Source organism: Pempheris klunzingeri, chromosome 6, assembly GCF_042242105.1.
Source record: "Pempheris klunzingeri isolate RE-2024b chromosome 6, fPemKlu1.hap1, whole genome shotgun sequence".
Lineage (NCBI taxonomy): Eukaryota > Metazoa > Chordata > Actinopteri > Acropomatiformes > Pempheridae > Pempheris > Pempheris klunzingeri.
Genome location: NC_092017.1, coordinates 25,440,778 through 25,455,788, shown reverse-complemented (window position 1 = coordinate 25,455,788; position 15,011 = coordinate 25,440,778). Strand labels below are relative to the sequence as shown.

General features: G+C 39.8%; 1 protein-coding gene across 1 annotated transcript in view; it reads right to left on the bottom strand.

Annotated features, from left to right (window-relative positions):
- Positions 1-10,080: 10,080 nt before the first annotated feature.
- LOC139202794 (BMP/retinoic acid-inducible neural-specific protein 3-like) overlaps positions 10,081-15,011 on the bottom strand; it is a 29,479-nt gene continuing 24,548 nt past the window's right edge. Inside the window, exons 7-8 of the mRNA XM_070832370.1 lie at positions 12,171-12,513; positions 10,081-10,851 (exon numbers count right to left, since the gene is read on the bottom strand). Of these exons, the coding sequence (XP_070688471.1) occupies positions 10,081-10,851; positions 12,171-12,513 (1,114 nt within the window). The remainder of the gene's footprint in view (positions 10,852-12,170; positions 12,514-15,011) is intronic.

Here is a 15,011-nt window from a genome sequence, read left to right as displayed (position 1 = left end):
GGAAGGAGAGTTTTTTTTTTTTTTTTTTTTTTTTTCAACAAACACACACAAGTATTGCTTGTTAATGAATGTGCCTATTCTTGAATCAATATTCTTAAGGATGTTAAGAGCTGTTTGCCCTTGATGTGATTAAATAACCTCTTTTCTATCTTTTATTAACATATCTGTATCTCTGTCTATCTCTGTGTGCAAATCCTTTATGTGAAAATGTGGAAAAAATTTACTTTAACTTGTGAGATATATGCTCGTGGAATTAGCTCTGTAATAGTTGTTTCTTTGCGCTGAGGTACTGACGTCACTATGGTTCAGCCTAAGGCTAGATCGCACCAGGGCTCACAACTTCCCTAAGGTGTTCAAGACAAGGAAGCACGAGTACTGTGAAACTAATGACTGCTGAGGTGTGTATTTTTGCCCATATGTAGGAAAAATATCCCATTAAATATTAATAAAACATGAAAATAGTTACCAATGTCAGCTGGCACCCAGCAGACTGAAGTTGATGAATGACGACTTTGAGTTCTCGCAGATTCTTGTAGATTGGTAAAATGGGTTAGGGGCGCGATAAGCCCACCACGCTGATGACAACACTGAACAGCGGGGCAGCAAGAGTGATGATAGAGTGCACTGATGGATAGAGTCATGCCATAGTGATGTATGCTGACTATTCCAAAACATGTATCTGTATTTTTCTTCCTAATTTAAAAATGTATTCTGTGCTCATGTAGGAACGTTTGTAAAAGTAGATTTTCCCAGTTTACTTAACTGTACGGCCACAATATAAGCTGTGTGATTCAACAAATGCATTTATTTATTTATTTATTTGTGTTGTATCTTTATCTTCTATACTTAGAAACAAGCCACTATACTGTTATCTATAGATATCTAATGTTTGGATTTCATTAGTTTGAGTTATTTGCAGGAGGTAAAGGAGCCGTAGTCTTTCTACTGTAATCATTCATGTGCTATGGTGCTCTGGACTGCCCATACCTGCACCATTGTTCATTAGTACTATAGTGAACACATTGGAGCTAAAAGTCGATGGTAACCTTTAGCTATGGTAGGTGTTTTGGGAATGCTTGGTCATTGGAGACATGTCTGCTTCCTTATTGGTTTCACTGACGTTGTTAGTTAAGTGCAGGAAAAAGGGAGAATAACTATTCTGTTTTACTATCACTGTGATTATCTTAAACTTTCAGTTTTACACAATTAAAGCTGTTTAATATCATTGAGTGCAATCAGGGAATAAAAGTCCCACAAATAAACTTGTACAGCGTCCCGTCCCACTACTCACATATAAAAAAAATTATTTCATCATGTGATTTTTTAATTAATTATGCCATTAAAATAATTTCTCAAAAGAAAATCACAATAAGCATCCACAGATGTGATGGATGGATGGCTGATGTTTGTGTATGATGTGATTTGTATGATATCATTACAGCATTAATATTTATCACAACAGGCGATAAATGCCTAATACAATCACAAAATCATCTTATTTGATCTTGGAGTGTGTTATTGATTTTTATGCTTTTCAATTAAACTGGTGTCAAATGAGCAGTGGAGGAGCCGGGGGGAGATAAAAACTGCTATCTTGTAATATCATAAAGATGTAATCAACATGTGATATCAACCTTGATAACTCATAAGCAAACTAGCATCACCCTATGAATCATAATACACTGTTTTCCTGATACAGTAGTTTTAAGTACTGAAGCTTTCAACACAGGAAAGCTTTGGAACGCAACTTATCTGTGATTTATTTATTTTTGATAATGCTATGGAGCAATGTGTTCATCAGTAGATGTCCTGTTTTTTTTTTATCTTGTGCTTGCGCAAGTGAATGTGTAAAGTCCATCCACTCTTTCACTGATCAACAGGTGGCAGTAATGCACCAAGAAAATCATAATATGCCAGCAATGCCGTGGTAGAAGAAGGCTGCTAGCGAGTGTACATGGGTAACAACATGCAGAATGAAACATGTTCATATATACCATGTAGTAAATGTGTCTATTTGGTAGAAAGCTACACAGGTCCCCCTTAACTTGTTCTTTTCAGGTACTTGCATTGTAGGATTTCCTTTTCCTTTTTATTCCTGAACTCCACTACATTTTTCATGATAATATTCTACTTTATTAGCACAATTTACTATATCAAATATTACTAATATACTTCCTGTTTAAAACGTTCTTGTTCAAAAGAGGCCAATTGCTTGAACTCCCATATTCGTGCCTACAGCTTTCTCGAGAACTGCTCAAAAAAACAAAATGTAAATAATAAATAAATAGAGTGTGGAGGTTGCATGTTCTCTCTGTGTTTGCGTAGGTTTTCTCCTGGTACTCCGGCCTCCTCCCTCAGTTCAAAGTCATGCAGTCTAGGTTAATTGGTGACTCTAAATTGCCCGTGAGTGGTTGTCTCTGTGTGTCGTCCCTGTGATTGACGCCTCTCGCCCATTGGCAGCTGGGATTGACAATGGATGGATGGATAGTCATTGCTAACAGCTAGTTATTAAGACCAGGCTATTTCCAGCAACAAAAGCGTCCACTCCAGAAGTTTGCATATCTGATGCTCAGTTTGCTACAATCTAACATCTCCTAACTTTCTGGTCTTCATCTATTTTTGAGTAAGGAGCAAGGGAGAGTGAGTTGTGCCACACTGCACTACACACCACACAGTGTGGACTTCTGGGCTGCTCTTACCAAGGTCATGAATAAACTTTGAATCTCAACTTTTATGACAACATGGACGAGAAAGTCTTAAATTCTTAAGAAAAATGGAAATTCTGCTCCTTCTGCTAACGAAGACTGTGTGATATAATTAAAAGCACGATGTTTCAAATTCTAAATATGAACAATAACATATTGCACATACTTGTACTGCTCATACTGATGAGGGGGGTGAATGAGAGCCTACAGCTCACGTGTTCCTTGGGGCCTCCTTAATGATTCATCTAGCCCTAAATATTCTTCTTATTATTAATTTATATTATTATTTTTGCATAAGCAAGAAAGCAAATACCTTTCCCATCACTGCTATATTAAGAAAGTGTCCCCCATCATAACAGCTGTGATGAACTGTATTAAGACACATACCTACCAATAGTTTGTCTTTTCATCAACTCTTTCTACAGCTGTGGTCTCTTTTCTACACAGTTCATGTTGATACCACTATCCATTTAAATTACCTTCACGAAATATTACATGATGAGCTCAATTTAAATCCTCCCCCATTATTTAAGGGCAAGTCTAATGTTTGATGAGCGTTACGTGGGTAAGTAATACTTTAACTAAGGCCCTACAGTGCCTGAATAACTAGAGAAGAAATAGTGCTGATTTCACACTCCACTCACCTAACACACACAGACCGCTTTAGACTCAGACATTGACTGTGGAGCAGCGTATTTGGAAAAAATGTGACACAAATCCAAATAATTCATAAATGACCTTGTCTAGTGCTGGTGTCTCAATCCTCTGATGAGTTCATGTCACAGCAAAGGATTGTCTAATAAGTGATGCATTGAAAACCTGGCCAGAGGATCCCTAAAGCAATTCTTTTGTAATTGATGTTGCAGCATAAAATGGCTCTCACTGGGCCAGGCTGATTAGGTTGGTTTTTTTTGTTCCTGTCTAGCCACTTGCCTCTCACAAACAGTCACTCACCAGGTGGAATGACAGTTTCACATCCAATTATCCCATTAAGCCTGATCACATTCTTGTGTGTCCTGTCATGTGTCTCCCATCTCATCTCTAAATGTGTGTTTGCAGACCAGAAATGGGTGCATATTAATATTAATATCTGTTTGTTTACAACCCTATTCATCAATGCAAGTGATAGTCAATAATCACAGAAAAGCATCTGGAGTATAGAACAAAATCTATATTTTATGGGGATGAATATGCCCGGGATTTTTTTTTTTTTCTCTTCTTCTCTCCGTCTCCCCATCCGTCTCGTCCTCCTTGTTTTATTTTCTGCATTCTCTGGCATGTGGGCTCTGGGGATGTAATGCAAATGCCCTGGTGTTCCACTTACTGCTCGATCCAACAGGGTTCATCAAGTCTAATCAGATGTGTGCTCCATTGATTCCCTCTCTTCTTAGCAGATATGTTTTTGTTTCTTTCTCTGTGTCCATCTGTGTGTGCGACCTCGTGATCTCTCAAAACACTTCAGGGCATTCTGAGGCAATGCATGAGCATTACTATATAAGCATTACATGCTTAAAATGTGCACACTGTGCAATATTAGACATGATGATTAAGCCTGTATTATATCATGGGTTAGATTAACGTGCAGCTGCCCAGCAGTACTAAACCCAGTGGTCCATGCATGCAGAACTATATATAACAGACTCTGTAGCAATATAACTAATATGATAATGCTTTAACAATGTCCTTTTGATGCCTTGTGAGCAACATATCTACTCCAGCACGGTGCATTTGTGGCCTGTAACACCTTACAGAACACATTATATCATTATTATCTATCTCTCTGCATTCAATGTTTAAATGCTATTCAGATGCTTTGTGTGATTTATATTTTCCTCAGAGAAATTATATTAATAACTTAAGTGCTACATCTAGTAATCTATCTTATAATTAATAGTGAAAAACACAAGTCCCCCCAAAACACCAAAACAGTTTTCTTTCTATCCATCTTTCACTCTCTCTTATTCTCCGCACATCCGCAGTCGATGCAGCCTTACTTCCTAATGAATGGCATTCATCTAGCACCCTGAGTAATGTCATTTTACAATGCATCATAGCGGCTAATAAACTCAGGATTGATTTGTGCTTATACAAAAACACATCAGGCGGAAACCATCACATCGGTAATAAATTGATGCTGATCTGGTCGGGGGGGACGGAGCAGCCAAATGCCAGGAGAATTTTATTTATTTATATTTTTTTTTGTATTGGAGACTCCTCAGCAGTGCGATCGATCTTGGTGCACAGCCTTTTGTTCTCCGAAGTAATAAAGGAGCATATTGATTTATTGGCGGGCGACAGTTACCTTTTGCCTCCGCCTCCTGCTCTCTGTTTCGTTACACTGTCAGGTCTCCAGGGAGGAAAAGTTTGGTCTATATGGAAGCTGAAGCCTCACACTTTGCTACAGTACATTGTACATCTATCCTGACGATGAGATTTAGGCTCCCAGTGGAAATACAATCCGAGAGGTGTAGATCTGAATAGGTAGATTTGTTTAGTACCGGGCCTGTTTTGCCACAGTCAGAAAATCACCAAACATATTTGCCCATGATGAAAAAAGCCCCCAGTCAGTAATCTCCACTCAGGGATAAATGATCTCCTCCAGTTGTCATGCTAAGTGTGAGCATCCATAATTGTGTAAATGTGAACAAGAATTAATGCAGGACACCAAGTGGCAGATGTGAGAGCAGAAGCAACCTGACTCAGCTGGATAGCACTTGAAAAAGCTCCAATATTACTGAGTGCAACTGTCCTTTTTATTTTTTTTTACTATAAAATACATTTTGAACAGCTCCTGCTTCTTCTTTTAAGATGATATTTTTGTTAAGTTAACACGCATGTATCAACAAATTAATTCATCTCACTCATTCAGTTTATACTCAGCCTCCCACTGAACTGCATTGGTAATGTATTGACTTCGTTAATGATCGGATGTGCTCAGATTTCCAAAGGCAGCCCCGTCCCCCTGTGCCATGTGCAGTTAGGCTTAGGCAGCACAAATTATGCACTTTGTTTATGGACAGGGAAAGATTTTGGCACTGATTAAATGTAAGAAAGCTAAACATTTAGCTTTTATATCATGTAAAGGTTCCTTGCGGATCTTTTGAATTTCAGTACCTCCCTAAAGAAGCAATAAAGGCTTATTAAATGTTTTAAAAGTTACGAGTGTCTTCAACAACATTTTTAAAGCTTAAGGATACACACAACGCAGATGCAGTCTGTTCATTGCTCAAAGTTTCTGACAAGCTGCAAAATACTGTGTTTCCTCTTCCTCTGTATTGTTATAAAATGTAATCTGAGTTTCTCTTGCGACACATTTGCTGTTACATATTAATAGTAAAGTATATAAATGTTATTAGTAGAAGAAAAGATTGATCAAGCTTCAACAAAGTTCTTGCACACCATAAAGGCTTACTGACAGAAGAACTCAAGAGAAGGAACCAGATATCATTCAAACTCTTGGTCCCTAATTTTCATTTTATGTTGGAAAGATATTTCTTATCTGATGGCTCTTCTAATGATAAAACTATACGAGTTAAATAAAAAAAATAAACTTTCATCTTGGCTCTCTGTTAAAATTAAAATTGAAACCCAAATCATAGCATCCTGAAATATTATCGTGGATTCTGTCCTGAATTTGAAGTTAAAATTACATGAAGAAAATGACAAATTTATCCAATCACCATTTCAATATATAACAAGAATCAGACATTTCATTTCTAATTTTTAGTTTTGGTCAGTATGAAATGTTCAATTAATTACAGATACGGTTCTTGCCCAAACAAGTTGTTACTCTTATTTTCCTGAGAGTTGATTTAAGTCATCCAAGGTTATCATCAGCATAAATATTCTGTCTCCGGGTAAAATGTCTCCTCAGGTTTAGACAAACCTTAAAAAACTAAGTAAGAGAATTAATCTTCAGTAAATTATAAACAGAGGATTTAATCAAGTGGAGAATCAGCGGAGAGACTTTCTTGACACTGATACCTCTGATTGACAGACTACTAAAGGTCAGAGTGTCTCAAATCAAAGCTGCCTCTTGCTACCCACTCACACCGTCATAAGGGAGGCTACATGGAGCCACTGGTGGGGAAAAACAGAGCTATTTACAAACTCAATGGTAATTTATTATGGCAAACTGCCTCTCCAGGACAGGTTTTTAGAACCTAGTCTGGTAATTGCACAATGAGCAGAGTGCTGTTAAACATTATAATTATGGCTATGCTACCTTGGGATCTTTTTATTTTGCTGGAGGAGGAACATGTACTGTGGGGAGGGCAGAATTATTTTCCCATCCTCCATTTCCATTTTTCTTTCAAAAACACCATCCATATCCCTAATTACTCAGACTGTGTGGATGTTTAATTAATTTTTTGGGGAAGATGAGTAAAATGTTTTAGTTTTTCCACTCCTGCAGTACCCTGTTCTGTGATTCCTCTCCTTCCTTTTGCACAGAGTTACGAAAAAGTTACCTAAGAGGCTGCTAACGAGCTGTGAGAGGCTGTGTTTGTGAGTCTGGGCTGGCTTTCAACTTCGAGGTCACCAAATGTCCAAACACAACCAGCGGTGCTGTCTCTCATTCTTCCAGTCCTGCTCTTTTTAGGCTGCGGTGAACCACTCATTTCTTCCACATAATTGACACGGCTGTATGTAGGAAAAGACGTGCTGACATTTGGTAATACATTCCACCGCTCGCACATCTCATCAAACGCTACTCATCCGTGTACAGCCCTCGTCCGGCGTAGCTTTTGACATGAGCTGGAGTTGATAGGAGGAGCCGACAAATTAAGGTGATGACTGTTAACCTTCACAGGTGCTTGACTTCCTTTTGGTCTGAAGTGTCCCTAAAGCACGTACAAGTTTACAGATTAGAGGTGGCATCTTACACCTGACATTAATAATGCAGGCAGGATTTCTGACCTACCATACAGAGGCACAGCAGTGTTTAATCAGTGACTGAGCTAAACGTCCATTTGTGTATCTTTTTAACATCAAATCATTATTAATCGGTGGACATTAGTATAAAAGAAAAAAATAAATAAATTCACTGTCTGTGTGTCATCTGGAAACACTGGTATACCTTCTTTTTGACTTGTCTGACATAATTTTTAGCTTTTAAATCCCCCACAGTCTGGTGCACAAACTCTTTTAATGCACTTCTGCCTGTAGTTGTCCCTAAAATATTGCTGCATAGCAATTATATAGTAGTAAAGGTGTGGTTTAGTTTTCTCTTGAATGTTACGAGGATATTGTGTAGCTACATGGCAAATAAACCGGCATCCTGGCAGATCTGATGGTTATAGGAGCCTCTAGTCAGCCAATTGTTTTACTTTCCAGACCTTAAGAAGACTGACTGTTTTTACAAGATGGCCTCCGATGCTAAAAGTAAAGCTCTTGTTTCCTTCCTCTTCTTCACACAGTGCCTCGCCACTCCGATGCAAGCACACACAAAGAATCTTGCAGGCACAGTTTAACAATTGTTTGTTGAGTTGCTTTGTACTTTGCTTGGATGGACAGTGATGTGTGCTGCCCGAGCTTAATTGGTATTTGGTCCCATCACCTTGTCTAAACTGGCCATGCAGCAGAAGCAGCATGTCAGCAGCACAATAGCAGCAGATGCCGTCCTCTGTCCGTAACACACTGAATCTGTTCAGCCCCAGTACTGCTGTGGACTGAAGACATGTTTGCCTCACAGTCATACAAACATACATGCCGTATCTGGTTGTATAAAAGATAAATAAAGTGGTGGAAGTGTTGTAAAGGGCTTCAGGTCGCAATTACATAATGTGAGCGAGGCACAAGCCACTACGCAGCGGGTGTGGTCAGCTGCATTGGTTAAAATGTAATGTAGCTGTTACATCATACAGCCTGGAGAGACTGGAAAACGTGACTAAAACACATCCATCGTAGAGAGTGTTACTTTTAAATACTGCATATTGCAGGGAAAGTGGTACGATGGAGACTGAGAGCGGCAGACAGAATTATCTCTTAGACACAAAATACACTTTAATACTCACATTCTCAAACCTGGCACAAGTTATGTAAATTAGAATATGGCCTGCAATCTGCATTTAATGACCCTAGAACTTGGACTCTAGTCATGTACTGTAGCTGACTCCTGCCCTGTATTCACATGCATACTGCATTTTTTTTATTATTATTGTGAACTGTTATTGTGTATCACCATTAGACTTGGCAAAAAAAGAACTTGATCCTTTTAAAGCTTCAGTGAGTAAAACTATAAGTAAGTAAAACTTTGAATAAATAACACAAGTCAAGCCTTTTTACTATTCAAACTGCATAGTTCCAATTTCACACTAGCTTGACTCATTGATTACGTACAGTGTTTACCTTACAGGGGCTGTGGTTTGTTCCTAAACTGGGGGGAACAAATAGGTTCCTTGTAATAGAACCTAATAGTGTCCATAAGAAATGTAGCCTTAATATTCAGTAGATTAAACAATACCAGTAGAGTAAAATGGAGGCTGTTGATAGTATCCACCATGGTCACACTATCAAGATGAGTGGCAGTTTACAGTTGTTTGAATGTTTGAAATAAACTGCCGATAGCATCTTTTACCTTGTTTGTTTGACGTGCTAGTGTGAATAAAAGAGAACTTGTGTAAAAAGACATGCTGTGCTGTCCCTCATCATTGTCGTTAGTGAAATGAGCCGAAAGTGTTGAGACACAATGAAGTAATTACAAAAAAATAAAAACATAGCTGAACATAACTGCGTGGGTGTTACAACCATTTAGACTAAATTTGTTCACCCCGTCTCGAATCTGTCAAAACTTTAAGCGTGTACTTTTTCCACTAAGACGAAAGGTAGTTAAAATTAAAATGAAAAATATTCCAACAGCTGGGATCTGTTATAACATGAGGTTTTAATATCAATTTATCTACAAAATCTTGACTGACACCACTGTATTCTGGTCTTCATGGAAAGTGCACTGTCACTGAAGCAAAGGAACATATAAAAATTACAAACAAACAGACTGTACCATTTTACCATAAAATGTCCATTCATTTGGCATTGGTACTTACAGTATAAATGAGCAGTCATATTGAAACAGGATGGTTCAACTTTTTATATAGCGGCATCTGAATTTCTATTGTAGAATTCTTTTGTTAAAGAGTTTCTCCTTTTGAAATAGTTGTGCATTTTCTTTCTGCTCCACCTCATTCTTTATGATATAGCACTGAAGGTAGTTGCCACAAAACAGAAACCAAAACAACTAAATGAGTACATTCTTTGTGATTTCTCTCCTGGTTTACCGTACAGTTCGGTAATCCATAGGGACAGAGCACAGCTGTAAGCATCTGCCAGGATTTCTCCTTGAGACAATTTACAGTCCAGATCTCCCTTCAAGCAGCTGTTAACTGCAAAGCTTGGTGGTCTCGTAATCCATTGGGTTGGGCAAACGTGAGCTGAAGGCCTGTAAGGACGCATAAATGCGAACCACCTCGCTGGCAGTCAGTTTGAGCCGGTGCCGCAGAAGACAAGCAAACAGGTCCAACCTCTGTTGGCCCGGAGGGGACAGCCGGTTCACCCTGTCTCGTATTTCCAAGAGCTGAAGCATGGCTGTGTCCTGGGAACCTTGGGTGTATGGGTAGTCCAGCTGGAGAATCAAGTCACGGATCGCCTCCGGGTCAAAGTGCATGCTGTAGCCAAAGACCTGGATACTGTTGATCTTCATGTAGCCCAGGTTCCGAGAAGGATCTGTCATTTCTAAAGGCTCATAATAAGTGCTGTCATTCACTCCTTCTTGAGTCTTTATCCTGCTCCGAAGGTAGATGTGAATGGTTTCAAAGAATGTCTTCCACTTGTTGCCTAGCGTCAGAGTCCAGTTGTAGCACTCAAAGGGTAAGTCCAGTTTGGTGGCCTGCCAGTCTGGAAAATTGTTCTCATTGACAGGAATGTACCAGCTCTCTGAGTGGCTTCCTCCAAACGGGTTGATGTAGAGAGTTAGGACAGGCTCCAGGGTGCTGTTTTTTGTAAGGCAGATCTGGAGGGATATTCCTAGCAGCATGTGGACCATGTTGGACTTGTACTTGTTGCTTTTCAGAGTCAGCAGCATCCTCTTTCTCCATGACGGGTCAAACCAGCTGTTAAGCCGCATGTCATTGCTGATAAAGATTGCGTGGACCTATCAGACAAACAGATATGAAAACAGTGTGGAGTATCTCACTCATGAGCACAGTAAGGCCCCAGTCAGACAGAGGGCTTTGTAGTAGCCTGGGGCAGCTTTTTGTAATTGTTTCCAATGATAGAGAAACCTTTAGCTGGCTGTGTCTGCTGATGTCTGGCGTTTTTTACCAAACCAAAATGTCTGTAAAAAGGGTGGCCATTGTTCCCCACTTCAATTATAATCATGATAATGACATATTGAAAAAACTACAAGACATGTTTGTAGCTTGCTAATCCCTGCACTGATTCTGAGGGTTCTGCATCATTTTGAAGTGAGGTAGTTTCCTTGCTTCACTTTTTTTAAAACTGTAGGCTTCAGCAAAAAAGGCAATGTGGTGAGCCCTGTGTTTTGTAACTGGCGGAAACTGTTCTGTCTGATCAGGGCTTACATGCATGCCATGAAAAATGTAAATTGTATCATTACAAATAACATTAAAGCAAAATTGCAATTGATTGTTTGAGCGATAACCATTGTAAGCTGTGGAATAAACATTCTGTGAAGGGTATGTTTTTGGAATATTTGCAGAGGGGGCTGACATGCAAACATTGCAGACCACATGACGTGCTTGGACCTAAAACAACCTTATCTATCACACACAAATATTTTGAAAGAAGCAGCTGTTAAATATGAAGTGACTCTTCAGAGCAGCACAAACTTTCTATTTGTCCTGTGCCATGGGCACAAAAAGCCAAAACCTGTATGGTAATACGGCCATAGGCCAAAATGGCAGAGCTATTATGTTGTAGAGACACTATTCAGGTGGAGGGGAAAGGGAAGGCATGGAGCAAGGGAGAAACTACTTAAAGGGCATAAAGTTAGGTATTAGGTTGTTTCTTGCATCAGAACGTTTCACTCCATTTTATCTTATTTTTTTAATGTGGCTTCTCCAGAAAGACCACAAGATGCACCAAGACCGAAGCTCATCTATTTTTATTTCGCTGGTGTTGTGTTGAGGCAAAAATAAGCTAATTATAGTTTATTGCTATGCAACACTGCTGGGCCATGTTTTTTGTAACATTCTCTATTCTAGTCAGTGAACCACAAGCTGCCTAAGATGTATAGAACATCTAAAGTGTTGAAATCTAAATCTGAAATCATCTAAAATGCAGGGAAAAACATGAGGCAACTATAATGTTCCTCAGTAGCCATAAGGGCAAGACTCTGTAATGCTGAGTGGCTCCCATGAGTGAGTATATCCTCCCCAGGCTACTACTGTGAAAGACAGCTCAGCTCTCAGTCAGCTCGACATGATTAAACAAAGGCTAAAAGAAAAATACCTCTAGCCTGCGGTCAGCTCTCTGCAGTAGGTAGCCCAGCTCCAAATCCTGGAGGTCTGTCTCGAATCCCAGGTAGTTCTCCGTAGAGTCCGCAACCATGGGTCTACAGGCCCCCTGCATGAGGACGAAGCCCGGGTTGCAGCTTCCACAGCGGGTGTGGTTGTCTGGTGCACATGCTGCACAACCCAAGCCTTCCCCAACAGAACAGGGTGGTGGCAGCTGACAGGGACTGTGTTCATATCGACAGCTGCAGCTGTGGAGCTCCTCAGAGAATGCACCAAGCTGGTTGTTCTCAGAGCAATACAGGAGAGACTGGAAATGGCTCAACCAGTAGGACTGAGGCCTGCACCACAGAGGAAAGAAAATCAGAAGGAGGAGAGAGAGAGAGAGAGAGAGAGAGAGAGAGAGAGAGAAGAGGGTGGGGTGGGGGAGGAGGGTAGATAGGTTACTGAGCAGGGCTTATAAGATCAGCTGGTTTAATAGGTAGCTGCTTTATTAGATCCAAGACACCTGTCTCTGTGTACAGACAGCTTGCTTGTTAAAAATGTAAAGCATAATCAGCATAATGTGGAGCGTGCAGACAGGCCTGACAGGATACAAGTCAGCATGGTGTAGATTATTTAGTCAAAAGACCTCTATGAACTTCTACTTCTCTTTTCTTTAATGATTGAAGTGTCACCACCATTATTTCAACCACATTTAAATCGCTATGTTTTGATGCATACGCTGGCTATACAATGTAAAAGTGTTTAACATTATTCCACCAGATTACTTGGGATAACTGAGAAAACTCACTGATGGAGGCGACAAGATGTTCTAGTCATTTTCTACATTCAAGCTAAAATTTCACAAGTCTAATTGTTTTTTGGCCAAATCACCAAACCAATACTGAGTGTGACCTGTTACTGCTCCATTAGATGTGTATTTTAAATGTAGGACTGTTGTTGTCAGACACACTGGTTTCAGCATCTCAACGAATCATAGACATTACATGGTTTATAGTTTTACTCACAGCTACAAACTCTTGCTTTCCAGGCGAATTCAGTTTCTTTTGTTTTCAGTTTTCCAGCAGTATAATAATCTCAAGACTGTATGAAAGTGTTTGCAGGAACAGCCTCATGTAATTGAGTCAGGCTGGTCTTAGATTTCTGTGGGGTCTGGCAGTTTTCATGGTTTTGTTATCCTGAAGTTCCCGATGAGTGTAGGTTGCAGATGCAAAGAATATGAGCACAAATACTGGTGTTTGAAAAGAGAAGAGACAGCGAGAAGCAGCAGAGTGAGAGAAAGTTGTCTTTGATCAGTTTGTGACATAAATATTAGAAGTGCGCTGCAGCCGTAGGGTAACTGACTCTCAGACATACATATAATTCCCCCATGTGGGCCGGAGTTTGATTCCCGTCTGTAGTACTTTCTCGACTGTGATCCCTTTATGCCTCTTATCCTCTTTACTCGCTGAAGAGAAGAAATGCACAGTACATACCGCTGGCTTTCCTTTCAGAAAAAAAAGAAGCCTCTTTCTTTGATGAGGGTGTATTGTTGTAAACTTTATGCTAATCTGAAAATGTTTGCTGGATTACATTTGGGGCATCCTTCCTCTGTATCCCAATCTTACTGTGTGTTTGGCACTGGGAAGCAAGTCTGAGTTCAGAAAATCACTGATTTGAATATCAAAACCCCCTAATGGAAAAAGAGTCAGGGGAAATGAACCAAAAGGGCTCTTCCTTTCCATCAACCGCTACCTGTGGGCAAGGTATTTCACCTCCAACAGCTTCAGCAGAGCAAAGCGGTTGCCGAAGACAGGACTGGAGTTGTACTGTTAGTTCCCTGGTGTGATTATGTGCAGCCTTCCTGCCCCCTGCAACTCTTTCTCCAAACCACAGCTGTAAATCACAGTGTACTCCATCTTCTGTGCCACTTTTAAAGGAGAAAGCAACACCGTTTTTTTTTTTGGGGGGGGGAAATTAAACCCTCCATGTTGTTTTTTTTTGCAAAGATCTGTTAAAAATGACATTCAGCTGCTCAATTGATATGTTATCATATCAAGTTCTGTTTTTTTTAGTAAAGGGGAGACTCAGGGACTTCATGGAGATTGGTAGACTCCAACTAGGGGACAACTAAACTAAACCTATATTCGATTCCATGTTTCAAGACCAGTATATACTTTGACCAGTAATGTACAATACATGGTCAAAAGTATGTGGACACCCCAGTGTGATAACTACATATATATCATTTTCAACCCACTGGCATTAATCTGCTGATGTAACAGCCTGCCCTCTCCTGGTTCTGGGCTTTGTACAAAATTTTGGAACCTGGCTGTAGGGATTTGCTTCCTTTCAGCCATAAGCGCATTAGTGTGGTTCAATATTGATGCTGGGTGATAAGGCCTGGCTCACAGTTGGTTTCCAGTTCATCACTAATGTGTTGAATGAGTTCAGAGCTCTGTGTAGATCGTCACTCCAAACTGGCGAAACATCTTTTTTTATGAACCTGGCTATATATTCTATTCTGTTTTTAGTAATAGTGTTTTTATAGTCAGATCGGCAGTAAAGGCTCATCAAAGCAGCAGAATTGTGCATAAATCCAGTACTTTTCCTATCAAACCATGTTTTTCTTATCTTCTGTCAGACGTACTGTATGTATGCAATTAACAGACATTTGCCAGACCAGTCAATTAATCAATCAATACAAAAGCAAGCAAGTAAAAGCGGTCAATGTGAAGAATGCGAGAGAAGACGAGTGTCATGACATGCAATAATCACAGCTTCTGGCCATTTTTCCTTTGTACAAATTAGTGTAATTGAAACAGTGCGAGGCTGAAAAGATGAAATTGGTCTGATC